The sequence below is a fragment of the Carassius gibelio genome, chromosome B19 (genome assembly GCF_023724105.1).
Source record: "Carassius gibelio isolate Cgi1373 ecotype wild population from Czech Republic chromosome B19, carGib1.2-hapl.c, whole genome shotgun sequence".
NCBI classification, from domain to species: Eukaryota; Metazoa; Chordata; class Actinopteri; order Cypriniformes; family Cyprinidae; genus Carassius; species Carassius gibelio.
The window spans coordinates 23,481,420-23,505,216 of record NC_068414.1 but is presented as its reverse complement, the minus strand read 5'-3'; the positions used below and the strand labels follow the sequence as shown (position 1 = coordinate 23,505,216).

Genomic DNA, 23,797 nt, shown 5'->3' with positions numbered 1-23,797 from the left:
TTTGTGCTTATTCTCACAATCATGACATCTTTGTTCACATGTTTTTATTCACAGCAGTTTTAGAAGAATGTGAAGAAATCAGAATTGTATTTTATTTTATGAAACAAATGGTCTTTCACCCCGGAGACAATGTGATCAGCCTAGTCTGTATGCAGATTAGTTAGCAATTTACTAGCAGCTCAAAGTTGATAAGGGCACTCAGGTCTGTTGTCTCAGATGCATCTCCACCCAGTGGATCATCTATTCAGATTCAAATGCAATCAGATAGGACTATTTGCCGAACAGTGAGATTCAAACTATCCTACTTTGAAACATAAGCCCAGGAGAGGCAGTGAAACTTTCCTAATTTCCCTTAGTTTGTATGCATTTCATGCATTCAGTATTCTTTGTTTTTAGAGTGTGGGGAATCTTTAATTCCTCTCAGTGCCTTACAGGCCTTCAGTGCCTTAGATTACGCATAGGCTTATTTCAAAGAGCTGACATCTCCCCCTGAACCTCCGATCAACTCTCTCTACCTCTAGGTAACAGATGCTCAGTCGACAGCTGCTATTTTCACTCAAGAGCAGCAGCAGCAGCACACACACACACACAGTCAGACGACATATACTGTGATAATCAGAGCAGCATGCTTTGGAGTCTAAAAGTCAGGGACCTCATTAAAATGTAAAAATAAACAAATAAATACTTACACCTGGTTATACATTAAGTATTATAGTTTTAAAACATCCTAGAATGGACAAAATAATTGTTAGAAAAATCATAGAAGATTCTGCATCTATTTCAGATTCTTTGTTACATGAAAACTACTTTGTACAGATAGTCTGATGTTTTTGCCTCCATTGAAGCACAATTTGCTCTTTGGCTTTTTCTCAAATCATGCCGCAAAACATGATCATCCAGTTTTACATAAACTTGTGGAGCTCATGCAGCTCAGAATTGGTGCAGTCATAAAAGCAAAATGGGGACACAACAGATAAAATAAAAGTATTTTAAATAATAATAATATATATATATATATATATATATATATATATATATATATATATATATATATATATATATATATATATATATATATAATAATATAGGCATTTCCACTACTGGTTACACATAACCCACTTCAAAAAGATTACACAGAAAACAGTGATATGGATTGATTTTCTGTTTGAGTAAAATATACTCAAGACATAATTGCATTAACAGTGTACTGTTGTCATTGTCCTTGGCCAATGTCCTTGATGCAAGCAATGGTTTGCACAGTCAATAGATAATAAATAAAAAGATGAATTATGTACATTAATAATAATGAGACAACATGCAGGCCAGTACAGTATAAACTATTTTTTTTCTAAATGCATCAGTTGTAATAAAGTGTGTGAAAGTACAGGAGCATAATGGAATTTAATATCATTTGTGTCTACAAAAAGATGTCAACAATACATTGTACACTACACATTATAACAATTTAAAAAAACATACAAATTAATAAACTAAACATTTGTGAAATGTTTCTCTTGTCGATTCCACCGCATTTGTAGATCAAATGTAGATCAAATGTTCTCATTAAATTTCTATCAATGTAAAATGTAAAAAAAAAAAAAATGATTCTGTACTGCTTTGTATACCAGACCTAGTAAAAGCTGTCAGTATATAAGTTTGAAATAAGAAATATTAAATATAAAATGGAAAAGTAAAAAAAAAAGTGAGCGCTCCTGTGGCTCAGTAGTTGAACATTGTGTTAGCAGCGTAAAAGGTTGTGGTTTCAGTTTCCAGGGAACACACATACTGGTAAAAAAAAAAATCACTTTGGATAGAAGCATCTGCTAAATGTATAAATGTAAGTAAATGTAAAATGAAGAAGTTCCAGGCAACTTGAACAAAAAAGACCAAACAACTCTGATTACATCAACCCAAACCTACAGATCAAGCAAATAATCAAACAAATCCTTTGAAAAGTTTCTTCAGTCATTATCATGGTCTTCTTTACCAGTAATACTAGAAAATGAAGTAAATAGAATTATGCAGTAAGCAACAAGTCAAATGACAAGAGTGATGTCAAAAAGAGATGCCACAGAATTTGAGGGAAAAAGCGGGCATATGATTGTGCTATGTGAACTGCAGTGATTCCCACCTTTCTTTCTTATTTTCTTCACACACACACCCACCAAAGATGATTTCCTACTCACAGCACAGCTGTCTAAAGTCCCACCCCGACTTACAAACACACCTCAGCATATCCTGCCCTGCTTCAAACATTTGTCTTTTTGTATACGGTGGTGACTCTTGATCTGGTCTGGCCTGTTTACCAGGTTCATGTAGCAGCGCACTGCTAACAGGCTTAATATCTATTTGTCCAGATAACTGCCATTTGGTTTCTATCTCAGGCACTCAACAAGTGTGGGGGAGGGCATGGGGAATTTGTGCCATGAATCAATGTCCATGTCTGACATGAGTTCACTGTTTGGTCACGCAATACAGAAGGAAAGGCCTGATCACTTTTCCTTCAAGGCTCAAACACAGAGCAGACCTCACTGCAAGATAGCTGTGTATTACAGTTTACTCTTGAAATTTGGTATTGCAACAATACTGATATTTCAAATGATCATAAGTCAGTCTGGACCAAAATATCTGCTAAATGGATAGATGCAAATGTAATGTAAATTAAAAAGTATTTTGATGATAGCAATGCTGTGCACCTTCAGAAGTGCTAAAACTTAAAAAAAAAAAATCCTTCAGACCTCTAGCTTTAGATCAGTTTTGAAATCGGCTACATGATTTAACATTCAATTAAATAATTGTACTCTAGTTCTAAAATGTTTAAAAACAACATAGCATTTAATAAGTCTTTTAAACCTAAAATGACTTGAAATGAAATAACCTTAAAATGTATTCATAAATATTAGACCAACCTGAAGGCTTTTTAAAATAACAAAAAACTGTTGAAATTAAATGGAGAAATCCTCCACCTCCCCCTCAAGGCAATAAACTTACACTTGCAAATCCCCTCAAAAATGTGTTTTGCATTTTTAAGGTGTAATGCAAACGAGTGGGGGTCAAGGAACTGTGTGAGAACCCCATGGGTCTGTCTCAGACCTTTGGTGAAAATGCAAATGTCCATGAATGAAAGGAAGCAATTCCTATTGGGTTCACAATTGTTGAAGGAAAAAAGAGTATGTAGTCAAAGAAAAAGAAAAAAAAAAAACATCTAAAGAACTACAGTTCACCTTACTGTTTCTTTGACCATGTCTTTCAAGCAGGGAGAAAAATAACAGGGTATTCTGGGGCAAGATCAAGTTCATAGAGCAAATTCTTTGCTCATTTGAACAGCTAGTAAAACTGAAATACAAGAAAGGTTATTTTATTACTCTACCAGTCTTATTTTTGTCCACATGGTATGCTGGACTAAAGATCGCTCATTTATTTACACACACAAAAGATACGGAAAGGGTGCATGTACATATTTCATTTACAATGTCACGACTGGAACAATTAAAGAGACTAACCTAAATAATCAAATATTCGCTGTCTTACTGATAAAAATCGATACATCACATCAAAGTAGCACTCTATCAATGACACAAATGGTTAAAACGCCCAGTAAGGTTACATGACAGTCTTCACGCACGCTGACATCACTGTCACACATGTAGATAAGCACGTGAGACCTTGCCGCATTCAATCATGTACATCCGGGTCGTTTTCTCAACAGTGCTGAGGTAAGTTAAAAGTGTTGGGAGCTTATCTGACATAGACAATGGCAGTGTTTATATAACTGGTATTATTGTCCCCTGACTGTTTTAGTTATAATAATACACAAATTTAAGATTTACCATTTAAACATGCAGTACTGTCTATCGGGTGTAAAATTTGAGGCATTCTAATAATTCAGCCATTTATCTTCATCGATGTGTTGCGCCATCTGCTGGCTGTTATTTTGAGAAATTGAGTCCCCAAATGCCACAAGCTGACTGTAATGTTACCTTATATATTATTTACACTGTAGCCAATAAAATGATGGGGTTATATACTCTATATTCTCACATAAGAATACAAATGTTTGATTAATGATCTATTCATCCATACTGAAGTACACATAACAAGTGCTGACAAAGCAGATGGAAAATGACTGCACTGTAGCAAATTCAATGTTATTTATTGAGCATGATCAAATGAATATGACTTATTGTAAAAAAATGAAATAGAAATACTGGGCAATTTTCAGCATTGAGATATTCATGCCATTTCAAAAAAAGAAAAAGTGCTGGCCATTGTGACTCAATTAATGTATGACACTTTGAGTGTTTTAAATAAACATTAAGTCAAATTTATTGTAAAAGCTTGTAAAAAAAAAAAAAAAAAAAAGGAAAATATCTGCAGCTGCTTACCAAACATGTAAAAATTAAACTGTGCATTAGCTTAATGTAAAAACTCAAAACAATAATGTACCATGTCCGACTGTATCTGTCAGTAAATCTGTAATAAACTGAGTGCTGAACTGAATGACACAATTAATGGACTAGTTACTTCATTAGCAATTATTAATGCATTCAAGTGCTTATTAACATGTATTTTCAAATGTAATTACATTTAGATATAACCCCTAAATCTATTCTGTTTCACCACTGTAGTAAACATTACACTTGCTTGAAAGTTAGTATAGAGTCCAGAGTATATTTTTAAATTCAATGAGATTAAGATTGAATGAAATGAAGACATGGAATTACTCTGAATTTTCCATTCCATTGTATTATGATTAATTCTGAACTGTTCAGCAGTTAATAAATATTGCCCGACTAATAAACTACACATGTTAAGGCACTTCAAATTTTCCCTTTAAAACCCTGAGTGAAACTGTATTAATTCTATCAGAGTCAGAAGTTTGGACATGCTACTCTTTTTTTTTTTTTCTTTTTTAAACAGTAATCATAGCTATAAAGTAACACTTATGGGAATTATATACTGACTTAAAAAAAATGTCACTATCTGGTCCATTTATTTAAAAAATATATATTTATATATTTAAATATATAATATTGGTCTTTAGAATAACACTTCTTTTTTTTTAAATCATGAAAAAGTATGAAGTCTGTCCAAACTTCTGACTGGTAGCATGTTTTGAGTATAGGATAAAACTCCAATCCCTCTGAATTGGTCAACTGGAATGTTTAATTGTGTGTATCTGTGTCAGATTCCTCATCTGTCCTCGCCCAGCTCTGAATCTTTCCAGTGCCAAAGATCACGTAAAAGATGGCTCCAAAGGCGCTCACCCCTGCAGACAACCAGAACACGTGTCTCCATCCTGTAACTGAGTACTGCTCGCAAAAAAAGGAAGGGAGAACATATGAAAATGTCAGCTTTTGCTGATTAATTCTTTGTAAACTACTGCAGTGTTACACTGTAAAGTAAAGAACACAGCTTACATCTTTGGTCAAGTAACCCACTACAATTGGTGCAAGAACTCCAGGGATGGTCGCGAAAGTGTTTGTGATTCCTAGAAGTGTACCTGCGTACCTGGAAGAAAACAGCACAAAAGAAGATATTAATATTGCAAAAAAAGTGAAGTTTGTAAAGGTAAATTAATGGATAGACTGATGGGCATCAATTTTAGCACCGAGCTGTTCAGTTTGTAGTCCTATGACTCAGATGACCATTCAAACATTATATTAAATAAAAATTAAAAAACCCATTAGAAATACTAAAGGGAAACTAAAGTGAAGTGTCCTTCTGAGTTGGCCCACAAAGGGATGTAATCAACAGCTCTATAGGGCCTACTTGAGCAGACCGACTATTTGTGACATAAACTAGTCAGAGAGTCTTGGTTTTGTACCGTGGAGCAATGTCAATCTGGTTAATGAAGACACCAGCAGCACTGAAACCCCCAAATGCACTGGACAAAGTGAGAAATGTCACAGCCAGCACACCGCTACAACCCGTGAAGCCTACAGCAAGCAGGAAAACAGCAGGAAGAAACAGACCTATGGGACACAAAACATCAAAATATTAAAAACACTATTAAACTGAAATACTTCAGTGTCAAGTTGTCCTTCAGAAATCATTCTAATATGCTGATTTTCTTATTGTCAATTTGAAGATTTGATTCTTAATATTTTTATAGAAACTGTGATAGACTATCATTAAAAATTCTGAGGAAAGTAAGATTGAATTAAAATAAAATAAATACTTTTATCTAGCCAGGATGTATTTAATTAATTAAACATGACAGTAAAGACATTTATAATGTGACAAAAGCTTTGTATTTCAAATAAATCGGTTATTTTCCATCAAAAATATGGAAATCCTAAAGTTATCACAGTTTCAATAAAAATATTAAGCAACAGAACTGTTTTTAGCATTAAAATGTTTCTTGAGCACCAAATCAGCATTTCTGAAAACTGGAGCGATGGCTAATAAAAAAAATACATATTAAAATTGTAATAATATTTCAATACATTACAAAGTACAATATTTCCGTTTTCCCTGGGCAAGTAAATGCAGCCTTGATAAGCATAAGAGTGTTTAAAAAAAACATTTCAAATGTAACAATTCCACATTTTTGACCATTAGCGTAACTATTCTATTTTCCACACTTTAAACATGCACTCTGTCATCAAAAATATGTTGTATATAAGATATTTGATATTTATACCAATGAAAGTAAAGAGTTTTCGGACAGCTGTGACACTCAGGAGCTCCCTCTCCAGGAGGTTGTCTGCAAGCACCCCTGAGCCCACTGAGAACAGCCATCCAGCCAGGTACGGCAGAGCGGAGAGGAACGAATTCTGATCGACAAAACAAAGTCAAAGAGAGTGACACAGGATTCAAAGCAGGCGGATTTATTCGAAATATCCAACTTGTCTCACCTGTCGCAAATCAAAGTGGAGCACAGTGTCCATATAGGTAGGAAGTGAGGTGAGGAGAGTGTAATAAGACCAGTTAGAGCACATCTGTGAGATGATTATGGCCCAAAGAGGCACAGAGAACAGCATAGATAATACAGGCACTGACCAACCATGAGGCATCCCCTAAAATCAGAGAAAATATCAAATCAATATTGCAGATCTGTGTTTTGTGTACCTGCAGATCTAAACCTCTAAATCCATGTGATTTGAGGATTATTTTTAAATTCAATAACATATTCTAATACATATTAGAGTATTATAGTTATTATTATAGTTACATATTATAGTTATTTATTTATATTTAGCATGAATTATTTACTTGAATAAAGAATGAGACCAACTGTATACATCGTCAAAAATTCAAATATAAAATTTGCTCATACCTGTGAACCTATTGAGTTAATTATGTAATATTTCTCTCTGTCACTAATTCTTGGGTGAGTTCGGGGTTCATCTGACACCAAGATAAACCAAAACACTGCCCAGAGGCACCCGACACCTCCTGATGGTAAAAACACTTTAATGTATAAGATACAATGCTATTATATTACATGAAATATGAAGACAAGAGTAAGGACTGTTAAATATTTTCATATATCATATATGACCCCAGAGCTCTAATATAGCCTATACTGTTTTTCAGGAGCCTTTGATGAATAGAAAGTTCAAAAGAACAGCATTTATGTATTATTAATGTCTTTATTGGCACTTTTGATCAAGTTCTGAATACTTGCAGAATTTAACTATGAATTTCTTTCAAAACAATCAAACAAAAATCTTCCAGACCCCAAACTATTATGTATATAAATGCACCCATAAGTTAAATGTCATTTTCCCTCACCGCAGGAGTAGAAGACCGCTGGCCACCCCAGACTATGGCAGATGAAGCCAGTGAGAGGAAGAGCCACAAAGGCCCCAAAGCTAGAGCCTGCACCTGAGAACGTCATCAGACGAGCCCGCTCCAGTGGAGGAGCCCAGCGGGCCCACATCGCCATCATGGCAGGAAAAGTCACACCCTAGACAAACAAAAAGAAAAGATACAGACTCAAATTCAAAGCTCCTCTATTTGAGAATCATTGTGGAGCTTTTTTGGCTATTACAAATGTCCCCAACCTCCCCAAATCCCTCAAGTGCACGCAAGGCATACAGCCACTTGGCTCCAAGTTGTGCAGACAGTGGAGTAAGGAGAGTGAGGACGGCTGTTCCAAGCACACCACCACCAAGGAACACGCTTCCTCCAAAGCGTCCTGAAAGGTAGCCTCCCGGGATCTGAGTAAACAGGTATCCAAAAAAGAAAGCACTGAGCAGCATTCCCTGCGTCTTGGGATCCCATGGGTATCTTGGAATCTAGGAAAAGAAAATGAAATAAAGAGACAAACAAGAACCAAGTATTTTAAGTTATAAAAATGCTTGACATGTGAAGATCCACCAGGTTTGGTGCATGAAATGCTGCATGCAGTTTATTCTTACCCCATCTGGCTGTTCTGAACTTTGGCTGCTGTTGTCAAGTGTATGGGTGGATACTGGACACTCGTTCGATATATTGCTATCGGGTGATGACTGGTAATTGGTGTCATTAACCATAGCAACCATGGCAACACTGAGATTTACACGTAGACCATAGACCACAGCAAAGCCAAAGAACATCATAGTAGCCAGATTGCATCGTACAGAGCAGCATTTGGGAGGCACTGTCACACATACAAACACATTCTGAAATTTTAAATAGTTACACACACACACACACACACACACATATATATATATATATATATATATAAAATTGGTAAAGATCATAGTCACTTAGCACACTACCCTTCAAAAGTTTAAGGTGCACAAGATTTTTTTTCTTTTTTTTCAGCGAGGGGCACATTAAATACTGGAAAAAATTATCACATTTCCACAAAAATACTACATAGCATGACTGTTTCCAACATTGATAAAAGTAATATCCGAAGAAATTAGAAACAAATTACATTTTTTAATATATTAAACTAGAAAACTGTATTTTGCTAAAAATAATGGCAACACTGGTGAGTTGATTTGGTAAGGGATTTCTTTCAAAAGCATAAAAAAGAAATTAAAAAAATTCTTAGCACCCCAAACATTTGAATAGGAGCATATGTGTGACAAGACCTATTAAATGCACAAAACAAAGCACCAGATTTCATGCAGATGCAGGAGGAACAAACTGTAGACCAACCTGTGATTTTTTCCACTTCCTTCTCTAGAAGTGGTGCAGTGTCACTGTCCTGGTCGTCCGCAGTCGAGTTAATGGAGTAACCACTTTGAACTGCCATTATTGGAAAGGTGTAAGTTTTGGACCGTACTTGAGTTAGTTTAAGTATGACATCCACAAGTCCTGAAACACAAACAAGACATTTTCGAACATGCAATTCATCTCATTTGTGTTTTGTCAGAATCCATAAGCTTCAATAAACCTGAGGCACCATTTCATCAACAACTAATCAACAATCGTGGGATCAATGCTGTATTTATTCAGTTTTCATAAATTGCTGTTTAGTTCTACCAATCAGTGCTTGATATCAGCAGTCCATTTTCTGTTAGTCTTCCTCTTCTGTTTGGACCATTCATCATGTCAAATACCAATTTTCCTGTCATTATTCATTATGCAAATGTATGTGTTTCAGCTTTCAAGATTTTTTTTTCAGATCTTTTCTATGGCCTGTAAAATAATTTATTGCTATCAGAGGTTATACTGCACAACTACTTCATATTTTTGGCATAAATCAGAAATCTCCTCATTTGAAAGCTGTAATATGTTTAGAATATTACTTGTTTAAATAGTGGAAAAAAAGAAGGTTTGATGTTATTCAGTTCTTTTACCCTTCAAGAGCTTTTTTTTTTTACTGCGGTTAAGCCAGCCGCCAAGCAGAAAAGCACGGTCAATCTAGCCGCCACGTTATTATTTTTTGGTCCCTCTATTGTCTCTAACACTAGACTCAGCACATGAAATGAGAAACATGGGGGAAAAAAACTTAAGTTCAATGTAAAAACATGATACAAAGGTTTGGATTTTAATTTATATGTTACGTTATATACACAAATAATATTATTTATACAAATACAAAATTTGACATATGGTGCTATTTTTCTTCATTCTTACCATTAACGTGCCTCCTAAACAGATGTAAGATTCAGTCGCTGGATGATTGACAATAAAGACGATTCGTTTTCGACCCCTCCATAGCCATACAAACCGTCCATTAATTCTAGAAGTGCAAAATGTTTTAATGTTTTTCAGGAAAAAAAACACAATTCCCGGTTTGACTGTTCTCTGGCTGCTGGTTGATCACGTGACATCTCGAGACTTCCTGCTCTGGAAAGCATCATAATCTAAACACTCTGGAGCGACTGACTGACTGTGTCAGGTTTAATGCTGTGACATACAAGTCTGCAGCCATAAACGCATTTGTTTGACGTAAGCTGTGTTTTCATGTGATTGAATGAACAGAAAGTTATCGCTGTAAGTACACCATGGCTTGTAACCGAAAAAAATATTTGTATAGGCATTTATAAACATGTTTATAGCAATTCTGAGCTTAGCATTATTAAGGCTCCCGGTTGTATAATTGCAAATGCTGAAAAGGTAAACGATTTCGAAGGCATTTATGGTTAAATTGCGATGAAACTGTTTATTTTTAGCTTCTTACTTTCGATCTGTTTGTGCACTATGGGGAAATATTTTTGACATTTTAAAAGTGTGTCGCAGAAAGCCCCTTCAATTAATTGTGGGTGACCACTTCACTTCTTCACTTCCTTATTTCAGTGCTTTCCCTTCCTGTAAGTGTTTTCTGCGAACAGGGATGTAATAAATGTGTTCACATCTTCAGGTTCGGACTCAAGCATGGGTTTATCCGCGGCTCTTCGCCTCATCTCTGTGTCTGGGTGTCTGCTGCTGCTGTGTGGCTCCTCGTGGGGAGATAATGCCACAGTCCCTCTGGTGATATGGCACGGCATGGGTGAGTGAGACACACATCCGCTCTTGAGCTAATAAATAACAGGCCTGAGTCACTAAATAGTGTCAATCATTAGGGTAGTATTCAAAATGGTGTTTGTGTATACGCTGGCTTGCTTTAGCAATAAAAAACGGACACTAATATTTTGCATGCATCATACACGGACACTAACCATCAAAAGTTTGGGGTCAGTTTTATTTTATTTTCAAAAAATTAATACTATATAAAATATTTTTTTATTATGTATTTAGTGCATTCTTTATGGACACAAGCATTAATATCTTTCAAAAAGAAAAACCTGACCCTAAACTTGTGAATGGTAAGTGACTTTAATCTTTTTTTTTTTTTAAGTCTTCTTTTTTAATGTATAATTGCTTGACATTTTATTTGTTAGTACTCCATTACTCCTCATTATTAAAACACAATTCCATACTGTAAAATATCTCCTAATTATTTCATTTAATCTAACATTTTGGGGGGTTATCATGATCATCTGTAGTACATAACAGATGATTGAAAATTGCTTATTTTTTATAATATTAACATTAAATTGTCTCTCTAATAAACACTAGGACCTATGCAACATTTACCAGATTAACAGAAACTCACCTACTGAGATCAATGCTAATTATCACTGTTATTTGTTCATTTGTTTTTGCAGGAGACAGTTGTTGCAATCCACTGAGCATGGGTGCAATAAAGAAGATGATGGAAGCTGAAGTCCCAGGAATATATGTGCTTTCCCTGATGATCGGCAAGACTGTCGTACAGGTAAAGCAGCTTCACATCCTCCATTCTTCTCATTCCTGTTGTTGTTTGAAATAAAAAGGTCTGATTTAGCTTCTGTTTTTTTTACAGGACACTGAAAATGGCTTCTTCATGGATGTTAATGAGCAGGTGTCTTTTGTATGTGATCAGCTGTCTCAGGACCCCAAACTGAAGGGAGGCTACAATGCAATGGGCTTCTCCCAGGGGTCACAGTTTCTGTAAGGGGTTATTTATTCAGACCAGTGCATGCAAGGGATTCTCAGAAGTCTTAATCATGTTGTTTTACCTTTCTGTCTTGTTTAATGTTTCGTAAGACGGGCGGTTGCACAGCGCTGTCCAGATCCCCCAATGAAGAACCTCATCTCAGTCGGTGGGCAGCATCAAGGTAATATGACAGACGCGCTATGCTTACTCTTTGGCTGATGTACTTTCTAAAAATAGCAGAACATTTGTTCCTAAAAATGGTTAGCACTGTGGGACAACGTCCCTGTTTTGATTTCACAAGTTATGTTGCTTCAGGAAATGAAATTAATGAGTAAAATAAAATAACTTGAGAGAAGGTTATAACATTTGCAGTCACAATACAGCATGTAAAATTATATGTAGCTACCATTTGATATTAATTAATAAATCTTATAAAAAATGTTAACAATTAATAAAATAGTTGTTTTTGTTGCTTTATTTAACTAAATCTTGAGTGACTAAATCCACATGATTCAAACATATCTTTTTTTGTCAAACATTTGATTCTCTCTTCCACTTTTTTCTTCTTTCACAGGAGTATTCGGTCTTCCACGATGCCCTGGTGAAAGCTCTCATATCTGTGAGTGGATTCGCAAGATGTTAAACTCAGGAGCCTACACCGATGTAGTTCAAAAACAGTGCGTGCATGGCTGCTTTTGGCTTCTCAGCAGACCATTTCCTGATTTCAGTAACACATCTGAACATTCACTAGTCAAGCAAATTGATTGTCATTTGATTTTAGCTTGGTGCAGGCACAATACTGGCACGATCCCCTCAATGACGACTTGTATAAAAAGCACAGCCTCTTTCTTGCTGACATCAATCAGGAGCGGGTAAGCCACATGATAAGGGAGAATTATTTTTAAATAGATATATTTGTGCGTGTGGTGTAATTGAATTTTATTTCTGTCAGGTGGTGAATGAGACCTACAAGAAAAATCTCATGTCTCTGAACAAGTTTGTCATGGTTAAGTTCCTGAAGGACACTATGGTAGATCCCGTGGATTCTGAGGTACATTAGCCTCTCTTTTATTGAATTAGAAGAGGACTGAACCATTACTAATTTAATTGTCTTTATCAGTGGTTTGGCTTCTATAAACCTGGTCAAGACAAAGAGCTGGAAACACTAAAGGAAAGTGCTATTTATACAGAGGTAAATTAAATCTACCTCATTATACACATGTAACCCATATATATATATATATATATATATATATATATATATATATATATATATATATATATATAAGAGATTGATCTACCTTTATTTTGTTTGGTCAGGATCGCCTGGGTTTGGCTGAGATGGATTCTGCAGGGAAGCTTGTGTTTCTTGACTATGATGGAGATCACCTGCAGTTCACCCAAGAATGGTTTAATGAAAAGCTACTTCCCTTCCTACGCTAAATACAGTAACAGGCTTAATCCTACACACACATAGTCCAGTGTCTGCTGACTTTAGCATGTTTCTAACTACTGCCTTTGAGTCTTATACAATGTCTTATATACAGAAATGAAGCCAGTCTTGCTTGTTTTATTGCACTGATCTGATTTTTATTTGATTGATTTAATCAGAAAAAAAAACATCCTTGTTGTTACAATCCAATTTTAATTTGTTCTAATTGTGTACTATTTTTCAGTTCATTTTGGTTAGAGAATAAAACTTTTGAATCTTAAAAACCCTGTGGCCTATGTTCTATTTATGGATCACATAAAGAGTGTACCATTACACTAATTATTTAGTTTAATATTAAAATGCATCAAAACTAAAACATACTTTGCAAAACAAATAGTTGTAAACTGGTGCTATAGCTTGAGCCAGACAACAGGACCAAATATATCCTGTTTTCTAGGGGTCCTCCGATCACAATCGGCCGATCGTTATGCGCATCTCGTCAGTAAAGCCGGTTCTCTAAGCAGCGGTTAATTCCATCAGGTGCGTGATTTCACATAGAGCAGCTGTTACTACACAGAGCCATTGTTAACTGAGAAGATGCGCCAATAAACGCTGAAAATGAAGTGGATTTGCGCATCTTCTCAGTTAACAACGGCTCTGTGTAGTAAAAGCTGCTCTATGTGAAATCACGCACCTGATGTAATTAACCGCTGATTAGAGAACCGGCTTTACTGACGAGATGCGCATAACGATCGGCCGATCGTGATCGGAGCACCCCTAATGTTTTCAGAAACTCTTGTGTTCTGTCCCACATCACCTTAATGGAAATCTTAAACAATAAAATGGAATATACTGGACTCTTGCAACAAAATGTATCTGTCAATTACATACAATGAAGCACACCAAAGACTCCGAATAAAGTGTTGTTATTTATTGAAACAGTTTTAATGATGTTTGTTCTCCAGTACTAATTATCGGCCAAATAAAGACAAAAAAAAGACAAACGATACAAAATAGATTCCATACTCATTGCCTCAGTAATATGGAAAGTAAAGATTAAGAGGTTGGAACTAAAGCCTAAACTAGTTAAAGCATGTGATGAGAGCAAGAGGTGGACACCGGTCATGTAAATACAGCAGATAGTCATCAGATATCAGACATGGACAGTACTGTGGGCATCACAACATTACGCTGTGTGTCCTTCTCTGCCTCATCTCCAGTTTGTGCCAAGAACACTCAAGATATCAAAACGCTTTCCACACCTCTCCGTCATGAACAATGGAATGTTCATTTATATTACACGGAATGTGCATGTGCTCTGGAATACAAAATGAAATAAAGAGCGAAATGAGAATTCCTAAAGCAACTACTGTTTTTTTTTTTGCAACATTGTTTCAGTGTCACGATTGGAAATATAACTGTGAATCCTGCAAGGCCGCCAATTGGTCCTGTAAGATTTGACACATCTTGATTCTAATTATCCCTAGAAAATAATAATAATAAAGTAAATGTCTGCATTTGTGGTCTGTAGCAGGACATTTATGTGCTTCAGATCTGAATTGCATATGTTAAACAGAAAACGGAATGACCCCCCGCCCAAAACACCTGCCCCCCAGAGCAGAAAATGCAAATGGAAAAAAATTAAAAATACAAAATTTGATTAAAATGACTTGCTTTCTCATGTTGGCCATTTTATTTTGCTTAGTATGGCTGCAAGACAACAACAAAACAAAACATATGAAAACACCTCAACTGTTGGCAATTCTTTTCAAGTGCTAATGTTTTAAATCAATGGAATAGAAGAGAATGGAGCCCTGCCACTGACTGAGCAAGTGCTTGTGGGAAGCAAGCAGTCATGTCATTAGCTGAAGGAAGATATGATTGCTGCTGTGATTGGCTGATAGGAGAGTGGACCTGGTTGGCATTTCATACTACGTTGTAGTTTAAGCTCGTTGGTCAGTCAGGTAGGACACTGGAATGGGGGTGGTCTCATACAGGCTGGTCCTTTATCCCGCAATTTCGGTTGCTGTGGTGACCAGCTTGTTACCGTCCCATACAGTTTTGAATTGTTCAGGGACTGGGATCTCAGTCTGGAATAAAACGGAAACAGGAAAGCAATTACTCCTATTCTTAAAATGTTTAGAATCGTAGATGATTCACTCCATTACTTACGTATTCTCCGTCCTTTTTGGGCACCAGCACGTTCATCTCAGAGCTCTTAGCGCTGACGATTTCACATGACAGAGAGTCCTTGCTCAGGTACACATGGCAGCCATCGGTCTTGTTGATGGAGATGGTTGGCACCTTACCCATAACCTGGAAATCAACAGAAGAACAATGAGTAAGATACAGATGCACAGTGTAATAAGAGAGAGAAAGAGTCAACATCAAGATATCTGGAGAATTAAAGACCTTTAAATCAAAATTCATATTTTCAAGAAAACATCAGTGCAATCAGTTCCACTGTTTTAAGGAGCTTTATTTTTATTTCAAACGCATGTGTAATTATGCTCCGTAACTTTTTAACCCACAATTTTTATCTTGCAATTCTGAGTTTATATTTTCCAATAGTTTTTTTTTTTCTTTTTTTAATTCTGGGGTTGAAAAAAAAGTGTAAATTCATTCAGGATCAAATTAAAGTGATAATAACAAAAGAAATCCTAGACACTTTAAATGCTTAAATGACACTGCAGATACTTTACATTTATAATGAGAAGAGTACAAAGCACAAGCATACACACCTGGACCTTAACATCTTTGCAGTTGATCACCTCAACAATACCCACAACATCGTCAAAGACCAGACCCAATTTCTTACAGTTATCTGAAAAGACAACAAAACAAACTTCGATCTAAAATTTCTACCTATATAAAAACAAAGTGAAGACTGGAGGAGTAGTGCGTACATACCCAAAGTAATGGAGTTGATCTTCCCCTTCACCTGTAAAGTGCTGTTGTTGCACTTGAAGGCATAGACCACCTGCTTCAGTTCTGTGTCACTGATCACAAGGCCCTGGGCGCCTTCCTGATTTTCCTGTAGAAAAAGCCCAAGAGAGAGTGAAATATACTGGCTAAACAGTGTCATGTCTTCACAGAAATTCCCCCGTCAGTTTAGTTCAGTACTAAAACGGCAAAACTTTGCTTAGTATCTTTTCTACTGGCATCTATAAAGTAAACATACCTAAGCTTGAGATGGAAAATAACTATCAGAATGGTATTTCCAAAAATAATTTGATCTGCATACACAGACTATAACAGGCGTACTGACTCACTCACCACTTTCCATTTCTTTCCGTCCAGCTCCAGCACTGGGGGCAGAGTGCGGGCTGGGCTGGCGGCTGCTGTGGGCCGAGCAGCGAAGGGTTTGGGCCCAGAAGGCACGGGAGCTCCTTTAGCTTTGAGCTGAGGATTCTTGTGCGTCTTCTGGTCATCAGACACATGCTTCAGTCCTTAAAGAGAGTCAAAAGATATTATAGATAGGACAAGTCTTAAAAAAAAAAAAAAAGACAAGTCTTTAAAAAAAAAAATTCCTGTGCCAGGTAACACAAATACTGAGAAACCTTATACCCTTTATTTTGCATTATCGCTATCAGCCTATTATTATTAATATTAGTATTATTGTTCTTTTAGGTTTGTAATCTTCATTTGTTGGATTTTTCCTTCTGAATCCAGCCTTCTGTGTGGAAAAACCACTGATTTGGACAAACGAGACATTTGACTGTTTCTACAGACTACTTATAGATTGCTTGTGGACTCAGTTCTTGTTATTGCTGTGTTTGTATAGGTGAGGATGAAAGAAGTATATTGGGGTACTTGTTGGTTAACTTCATTGTGAGAAAAGTATTTAAAAAAAAAAAAAAACGTATTTGCTAAATGCACAAATAAATAAGACTAACATTAACTGAAAAAAACCCACCTCTATTTCAGGTTCCAAAAACAACAAGATATTTTTTCATTTTAGATTAACTTCATGTACTAAAAATAAGAAAATTTAAGAAACATTTAAAATTACTTTAAAATTATAAAACAAACTGAAAATATAAAAAGAAAAACTGGTTAAAAATACTAAAAACGTCATCGCAATGATACTAAAATAACACTGTTATGATGGCTATTTAATTATTAATTTTATATGTATAAAAAAAGAGACACCCTACAGTCTTACCACAAGTGAAAGCACTAACTGTGCCCTTTTGTATCATGACTGCTGCACTGACCTTTATAATATACACACACACTGATGCTTCCATTACAGAACATCAAGTGAAACAATCTGCATCATTTCCAATTAGACAAAAGGACTGGTAAAGGTTTTAGCAATGACCTTTCCATTTAAAAAGCAATAAAAGGGTCACTGAATGTTTTGGGCGCTGTAGGCTCTACTGGACACATTTTAAACCTTTTTTTCCCAAACCACATCATATCCATTTGTAGTACTACTACATCAAGTTAGGGATCTATTTAATACCTTTAGTAATATCAGCTCCCTTGTTGAGGGAGGCAAAGAGAGCATTGCGATTGGTTGCTCCAGAGTCTCCACCTGATGATTTGCCCAAGTCCATGGCGGGTGGAGGAGGACCTGGGGGAGGTGGAGCTGGTGCTCCTCCACTCGGGGCGCCTCCAGAGGCTGAAGCCACCGGACCCTGAGAAACCAAAATGCTTAATTTGGGAAATTCATTTATAGAAGCATGTGGGACAAAGCGAACAGACAAGAACGAGACTCACAGTCTTGCTCCAGCTCAGTCCAGTCGTGTGGTGCTGCTTGATGTAGGCCTGCAGCTCAGTCCAAATGGACACATAGGCATTGACCCATTCCACATGCATCTTATCTCTAAAAATAAGACAATAAGGCAGATGGGAAAATGACTGATATGCAATTTTGCTGGCGTTTAGACAAGCTGCATTACATCGCAGACAGACACATACTTTTCCTTGTAATCCTTGAGCACACGGTTTGTGTAAAACGTGGCAGCGTCCTGCATCTCCTTCACATAGGGGCCTGGCTTTGGTGCCTAACACATTTAGAAAGAAAAAGATTATATGTTTATTGAAAGACATGAACGAACATTCCACTTATTAGGACTTTTGTTTCTTGTGCATATGCTGTGGGGTTCAAAAGTCTGATGAGAAGGATTTAGGAACATTCATGCACCAATGTTGTTGGCTTACTGAGAAAAAAAAAAAAAGTTCAAATGTTGCTTTGATTATCCTAAGAACTGGTGCTTTAAAATCAAGGTACATCCAATCAGTCTGAAATTACTTGTGCTACTATCTTGTAGTATTTAAATAATTATATTTATATAAATGTGACCTAGAAAGAGAGCACAATCATACATTTCTTACTGTACATCATAAAATTTCTTTGTAATGTGGTCTTACACTTAAATCCCACATAAACAGCATCCCTAAAAAAAAAAAACACATATGAAAACGGTGTCCGTTTAACCCAGGCGTTTTCAAATGTAGGGAAATTCTCACACTTGAGAATGAGGAAACTGATTGGTTGGAGTACACTTCCCTAATATAAAGTCCAATAATTGATTTAATATCAGACAGAAACACACAACTACAAAAACTGCAACACTCAGGCTATGTCCACACAAAGCCAAAGCTTTACCCATCCAATCTTTTCCTTGTCTCGAGAAATATCTGCATCCACATGAAACCAATGTAGTACAAAAACAATGTAGTATACATGCCAGACCAGCATGTGGCGCTGTAATTCTGCCACAGAGATGCAATAAAAACAGAGAAGACTTGGACTATGTGCATAAACTTATACATACGGTATACAAACGAACATGGAACAATACATTAATCTGTGTTAATGTTAGTTGATAAAAAGTAGAATTGCACAGTGTTTGTTGATGTTTTTGTTGCGGTTACGCGAAGTAGCGGTGTCTGACTATGGGTAAGACGTGGGCTGATGACATCATAGTTTCAGAAAATACACGGATTCGCTGTCCAGAACAAAACGCAAGGGTGGCGTTTCCAGATTTATCCACTCTGGGAACCATTTTTTAAAAATATTTATCGGTTTCACTCTCCCAAAACATGGATCAGTGTGGACAAAACGCCTAAATGATACAAAAATGTATTCGTATACAGCAAAACACATCTCTGTGTGGATGGGGCTCAGTGCTGGCAATCCCAGGCTCCACCCTCCACCTTACCATGGCAACCCAGCCCAGGGCGGGAACACTCTCGCTGACAGCAGAGAGGTGGTTGAAGAGAGGCGAGGAGCGGTTCTTCTCACGGAACGCCTGCACCTCCTGGATCACTTTAGACACGGGGGCCAACAGAGAGGTCAGGACAGACTACACAACACCGAGAGGGAATGAGAAAGAGGAACAGACAGATGGGATTAAAGATACACTTCCTTTCAAAATACTACCTTTTTTGTAAGAAATTAATGTTTGTTACGCAAGGATGCATTAATTTGATCAAAAGTGACAGTAAAGACATTTACTTTATAATACTTTATTTATTTTTACTTATTTACTTTTATAATATAAGACTTTAACTGAACTTTCTATTAAAATCTGGAAAAATGTATCACTGTCTAAACTAAAATATTAAGCAGAACAACTGTTTTCAACATTGATTAGAAATATTTTTTGAGTAACAAATCAGCATATAAGAATGATTTCTGACTGGAGTAATGACTGCTAAAAGATTCAGTTTTGCCATCACTTATTTAAAAGATATCAAAATAGAAAACTAATTTTAATTTGTAATTTTCCCAATATTATTGTTTTAAAATGTCTTTTTGTTACACATAATGTAGCCTTGAGCATAAGAGACTCTGGAAAAAAGTGCAGGGACACTTACATCAGAAGGTTTCTGAGAGTTGGAGGCAGTGACCAGAAGCTGTCTTTGACAGGAAAAGGCCTGCTTCATCAACTCAGCCTATGACACAAAACAAAGGATAAGACACAAGGAGTGGAGTCTTTATCAATGTGTGCCAGTGCTCAGGAACTATAAATGACAGCGCTGCAGTACGCACATGCTTCTGGACGTCACCCCCGATCTTCTGACTGAGGGCAGTGTACTTAGCCACAGGGCCAGAGATCAAGTTGTCATAGGCTTCAACATACGCCGAAACCGCTGAAGAGAAGAGAAACAAGAACAGAATTACACCATGTCCTAAACAGACACAATGCAACATTTCCAGATTCCATCCGCAAGCAAGTTTCACCATGCACTTACTTCAGAGCTCTAAAAAGACAGTAATTTACAGGACTAAGCCAAAAGAAATCCCACTCATAATTATGATAATGTTTTATATAGAGTCTATGGGCTTTTTAGTCCACGTCAATGTTCAAATGGTTAGTAAGAGAACCGTAATATTACTCAAGTAATAGTTCATGCATCTTCAACAAACTGCATGATTTGAGGAGAGACAAATTTACACAGCAAAGCTTAAATCTTCAAGTTGCTAACTCGCAATCTCCCCTTTTGCACTAGGCACTGCTAATTATTGCCAGATATATCTGGTTTGCATTTTTCTTAATACCTCCAGATGCAGCAGGGCTGCCTCCACCCCCAGAACAGGACATGGCCTCCAGACGGCCCACAGCCACCTCCAAACGTTGCACTAGACCTGCCAGCTCTGCCATGCCTGATGGGTGAGAAAGAGAGACAGCTCAAAGATTACTGAAACAACAAGGTTGTACAGAAATCCCTGTAATCAGACATGATTGTGAGCTTGTGGTCGATTGTTAGTAAGGTTTTAACGAAATGACTAGACAAATCTAGCATATGTCATCAGAGAGAAAATAGACAGGGTGAATTTTATTTTTATGCCAACGACTATTATTTTTATTCTGACTTCTTCTACAACTCATTGTTCACAGTAAAATGAACAATAAGATCAACAGTGGAAGGGTGCATAAAAAGTCAACAGATGAAAAACATGCAGAGCCTGAAGAGAATGCAGGACGTGACACAACATGTTGTCCCACAAAAATGCTACAGGAAGAAGAAAAAAAAAAAAATCAGCAATTGAGAGAAAATAAATGTGCTAAAAATCTATAAAAAAAAAAAAAAAAAAAAAGGGGAAGTAGATCTTGTTGGCCTTCTCTGGGCAACTTTCAAAGGGCAAGTCTGTCTTTATTGCCCCTTTACATGCAAGCACACTAAACAGGTAGCATTACGTAACTGAAACCTGATACGCGAATCTGGCTCACTGACTCACTCCTCCTTTTACCTGAATAGCTCTTCTGGGAAATGTAAAGGGAATCCATACGAGCACGTAATCACCTGCCTTTAATGAGAGCTTGCACAAGGGAAAAATCCCACTTATTTTTAACTCCTTCAAGAAATCACACATTTCCCAAGACTGGATTATAACAACAGCAGAAAACTATCACCAGTGAAGTTCATGTCGGATACATTAAATTGCACTAGTTTTGAGAAAATGTGAAAGATTGAGTAAGCTAGTTAACAATACTAATACAATAAAGGGTTCCTCTGTGACCACAAGCAGCTGTGGCTGTTGTTTTCAAATGTTCAGGCAACTGGAATGAACAAAACATTTGTTCACACAGGAATAAAATCACAGACGCACGTTCGCCTTTGAGGAAACAAAAACACAGGAGCAAATGAAACTTTAGTTTCTGCCAAATAAAATAAAAGCAGACTGGAGTCAAACTAGATTCAAATTTCTCTACTCCCCTTTTTTCACATTATAAGAAAATATACACATTCAAATTAGAGCAGTCAAATCACCTTGCCTCAGGTAAACAATTTCAGGGAGGCAACAACTATTGAAGAACCAGCCACCTACAGATGCAGGAAAATCAGTGAGATGATCCGAACTGCTCATCATTTGGGTTTAAAATTAACTATCGCCCACCAGCCAATTTGGCTACTAAATGTTAGCTTTAGTCAAAACTATTATAGAAGCCAGATTATCAAAATCACTGCTAAGATTTAAGCAAATTCTTTTTTAAAGCTGATTCTGAATCAGTCAATGACCGAGTGAGTCATTATTTGTTTGCGAATACCATAAAGATGAACTAAAATAGAAATAAAAAACAAAATCCTCATTGTAATTTTAAACATGCATTTTAAAGACATGGCCCTTGTACTGTGTGCGACCCTCTAATGTTGGAGGACATAATTTATGAATAACTTAAACTTTCTTGCGAGCGTGTTAATGGATGTTCATTTCAAACCCAGATGAAGCTTCTGTGCTTCAGTTTAGAGGCACTGCGTTAACACCTGCTCTACATTCCTGAAGAGAAGCACACCAAAACAAGACAAAAAAAAACTACAGTAGATTCAGATGTATCACTGAAACGCCATAAGGGTGCAAAGCTGTGCTTCTGGACATGAAAACAGGTCATTTATGCTTCAGGACTAGTAAAACTAGGCCATATCACATCCATTCTCGGCATAGCGCGGGGTGAGATGTGCCATATTCATTCACGACACTACCAAAAGTCCAATGGCTTTCTTGACAAGCAATCAAGCCATTAATAAGATTAGGTACAATAGGATACGAGGCAAGAAGCAAGCCAAGAGATTTGATGTGATGTGATTTGACTGAATAATCGGGTCAGCAGGGACAACATTGTCGCGCGTTCAGTCAGACAATAAAGAGCGACTGTTTATAGAAAATAATGTGAAGACGGAAACAATGTAGCAATCGTTCAGAGTTCCTGTACTTGACGCACGCCCCACTTCCTTCATTTGAGCTGTAGCAAATTTTCAGTATTCTTTTGAGTCGGATCTTTTAAGTGAATCACTTGAAATGATTCACAAGACTTTGAAAAAAAAAAATCTATAAATAAACTTAACGTAACTGGAAATTGTTTTAGACTTGATTGCACGAGAGTGTTATAAACACGCAAGCGAAACAGAGCTATTTTCATTAAATGCATTTTATAAAAACATGCAATGGCTTGATAATGACGCAAAAGAAACACAGAGTTTTCGAATCGGTTCTTTGAAACGAGTTGCTCGAAAGAACCGATTAGCATTATCGAATCAGACTTCCCATCACTGGGCGCTGATCTCTGCAAGACCAGGAACTTTCCCACCGACGCATTACACTGCTGTTATGATTTCTGCAAACATGCAGTTGTGTGACAAAACACGTTTTATTCATAAGGCCTAATGCAACTGCGAGGATTCATCGCTTTTGGCAATAGTATGCGCGAGCGAGATCTGTTTCAGTTGTCATGATTTGTGTCTAGAAACGATTTCGCATAACACAGATATCTAACAATGCATTAGGACTTTTCTTCTTACCGTCACCGTCTGAGAAATGTTACAGTGGTCCTGGCTTTAGTCTTTGATGTTGAATGGGTGTATTGCGGGCTCCCCGTCTGCGACGTCTTCCTGTATGAGCGTGCTGAAGCTCCCAGCTGTCACCGCGCGCCGTTTCCGCCCAAACTCCACCAGCTGCTCCACTTCCTTATAAGGACAAAGGAGAGAGAGAGAACGAGTGTGTGATGAAGTGATGAGAGAGAGTGAAGCAGGAACAGGAAGACTCGAGACAGAGCACG

General features: G+C 36.8%; 3 protein-coding genes across 4 annotated transcripts; 1 reads left to right on the top strand and 2 right to left on the bottom strand.

The window, feature by feature from the left end:
• Positions 1 to 3,342: 3,342 nt before the first annotated feature.
• On the bottom strand, positions 3,343 to 10,203 carry LOC127978741 (sialin). 2 transcript variants are annotated; one of them, XM_052583617.1, is made up of 12 exons: positions 10,027 to 10,203; positions 9,747 to 9,856; positions 9,103 to 9,261; positions 8,370 to 8,590; positions 8,013 to 8,246; positions 7,741 to 7,915; positions 7,283 to 7,401; positions 6,861 to 7,022; positions 6,647 to 6,779; positions 5,828 to 5,975; positions 5,421 to 5,511; positions 3,343 to 5,312 (listed from the first exon to the last, which is right to left on the bottom strand). In XM_052583617.1, exons 3-12 carry the CDS (start codon positions 9,197 to 9,199, stop codon positions 5,166 to 5,168), a joined length of 1,527 nt encoding a protein of 508 aa, XP_052439577.1. In that variant the 5' UTR covers positions 9,200 to 9,261; positions 9,747 to 9,856; positions 10,027 to 10,203; the 3' UTR covers positions 3,343 to 5,165. The 2 variants fall into 2 exon arrangements, with proteins under 2 accessions (XP_052439577.1, XP_052439576.1); XM_052583616.1 differs by lacking the exon at positions 9,747 to 9,856 and having other exon boundaries at positions 10,027 to 10,202.
• Positions 10,204 to 10,230: 27 nt separating this feature from the next.
• Positions 10,231 to 13,567, top strand: LOC127978742 (palmitoyl-protein thioesterase 1-like). The gene is made up of 10 exons (XM_052583619.1): positions 10,231 to 10,386; positions 10,754 to 10,882; positions 11,541 to 11,650; positions 11,738 to 11,865; positions 11,962 to 12,032; positions 12,426 to 12,528; positions 12,633 to 12,723; positions 12,804 to 12,902; positions 12,972 to 13,043; positions 13,172 to 13,567. The coding sequence occupies exons 2-10, from the start codon at positions 10,768 to 10,770 to the stop codon at positions 13,292 to 13,294; spliced, it is 912 nt and encodes a 303-aa protein (XP_052439579.1). The 5' UTR covers positions 10,231 to 10,386; positions 10,754 to 10,767; the 3' UTR covers positions 13,295 to 13,567.
• Positions 13,568 to 14,199: 632 nt separating this feature from the next.
• On the bottom strand, positions 14,200 to 23,707 carry LOC127978740 (adenylyl cyclase-associated protein 1). Its single transcript, XM_052583615.1, has 13 exons — positions 23,541 to 23,707; positions 20,800 to 20,904; positions 20,290 to 20,390; positions 20,115 to 20,192; positions 19,457 to 19,600; positions 18,210 to 18,295; positions 18,009 to 18,114; positions 17,752 to 17,926; positions 16,560 to 16,732; positions 16,194 to 16,317; positions 16,025 to 16,107; positions 15,456 to 15,599; positions 14,200 to 15,373 (listed from the first exon to the last, which is right to left on the bottom strand). The coding sequence occupies exons 2-13, from the start codon at positions 20,900 to 20,902 to the stop codon at positions 15,290 to 15,292; spliced, it is 1,401 nt and encodes a 466-aa protein (XP_052439575.1). The 5' UTR covers positions 20,903 to 20,904; positions 23,541 to 23,707; the 3' UTR covers positions 14,200 to 15,289.
• Positions 23,708 to 23,797: the final 90 nt, after the last annotated feature.

Bases quoted from the DNA above. Each gene is read 5' to 3' on its own strand.
- LOC127978741 (XM_052583617.1), bottom strand. From the start codon at position 9,199: ATGGCAGTTCAAAGTGGTTACTCCATTAACTCGACTGCGGACGACCAG. The intron at 8,591-9,102 runs GTTGGTCTACAG...TATGTGTGACAG, and splicing joins GGAAGTGGAAAAAATCACAG to TGCCTCCCAAATGCTGCTCT. The intron at 7,023-7,282 runs GTATGAGCAAAT...CTCTGATTTTAG, and splicing joins TTAACTCAATAGGTTCACAG to GGGATGCCTCATGGTTGGTC.
- LOC127978742 (XM_052583619.1), top strand. From the start codon at position 10,768: ATGGGTTTATCCGCGGCTCTTCGCCTCATCTCTGTGTCTGGGTGTCTG. The intron at 12,529-12,632 runs GTGCGTGCATGG...ATTTGATTTTAG, and splicing joins ACCGATGTAGTTCAAAAACA to CTTGGTGCAGGCACAATACT. The intron at 12,903-12,971 runs GTACATTAGCCT...TGTCTTTATCAG, and splicing joins TAGATCCCGTGGATTCTGAG to TGGTTTGGCTTCTATAAACC.
- LOC127978740 (XM_052583615.1), bottom strand. From the start codon at position 20,902: ATGGCAGAGCTGGCAGGTCTAGTGCAACGTTTGGAGGTGGCTGTGGGC. The intron at 18,115-18,209 runs GTATGTGTCTGT...TCTTATTTTTAG, and splicing joins CTCAAGGATTACAAGGAAAA to AGATAAGATGCATGTGGAAT. The intron at 16,733-17,751 runs GTATTAAATAGA...ACTCTCTTTAAG, and splicing joins GGGAGCTGATATTACTAAAG to GACTGAAGCATGTGTCTGAT.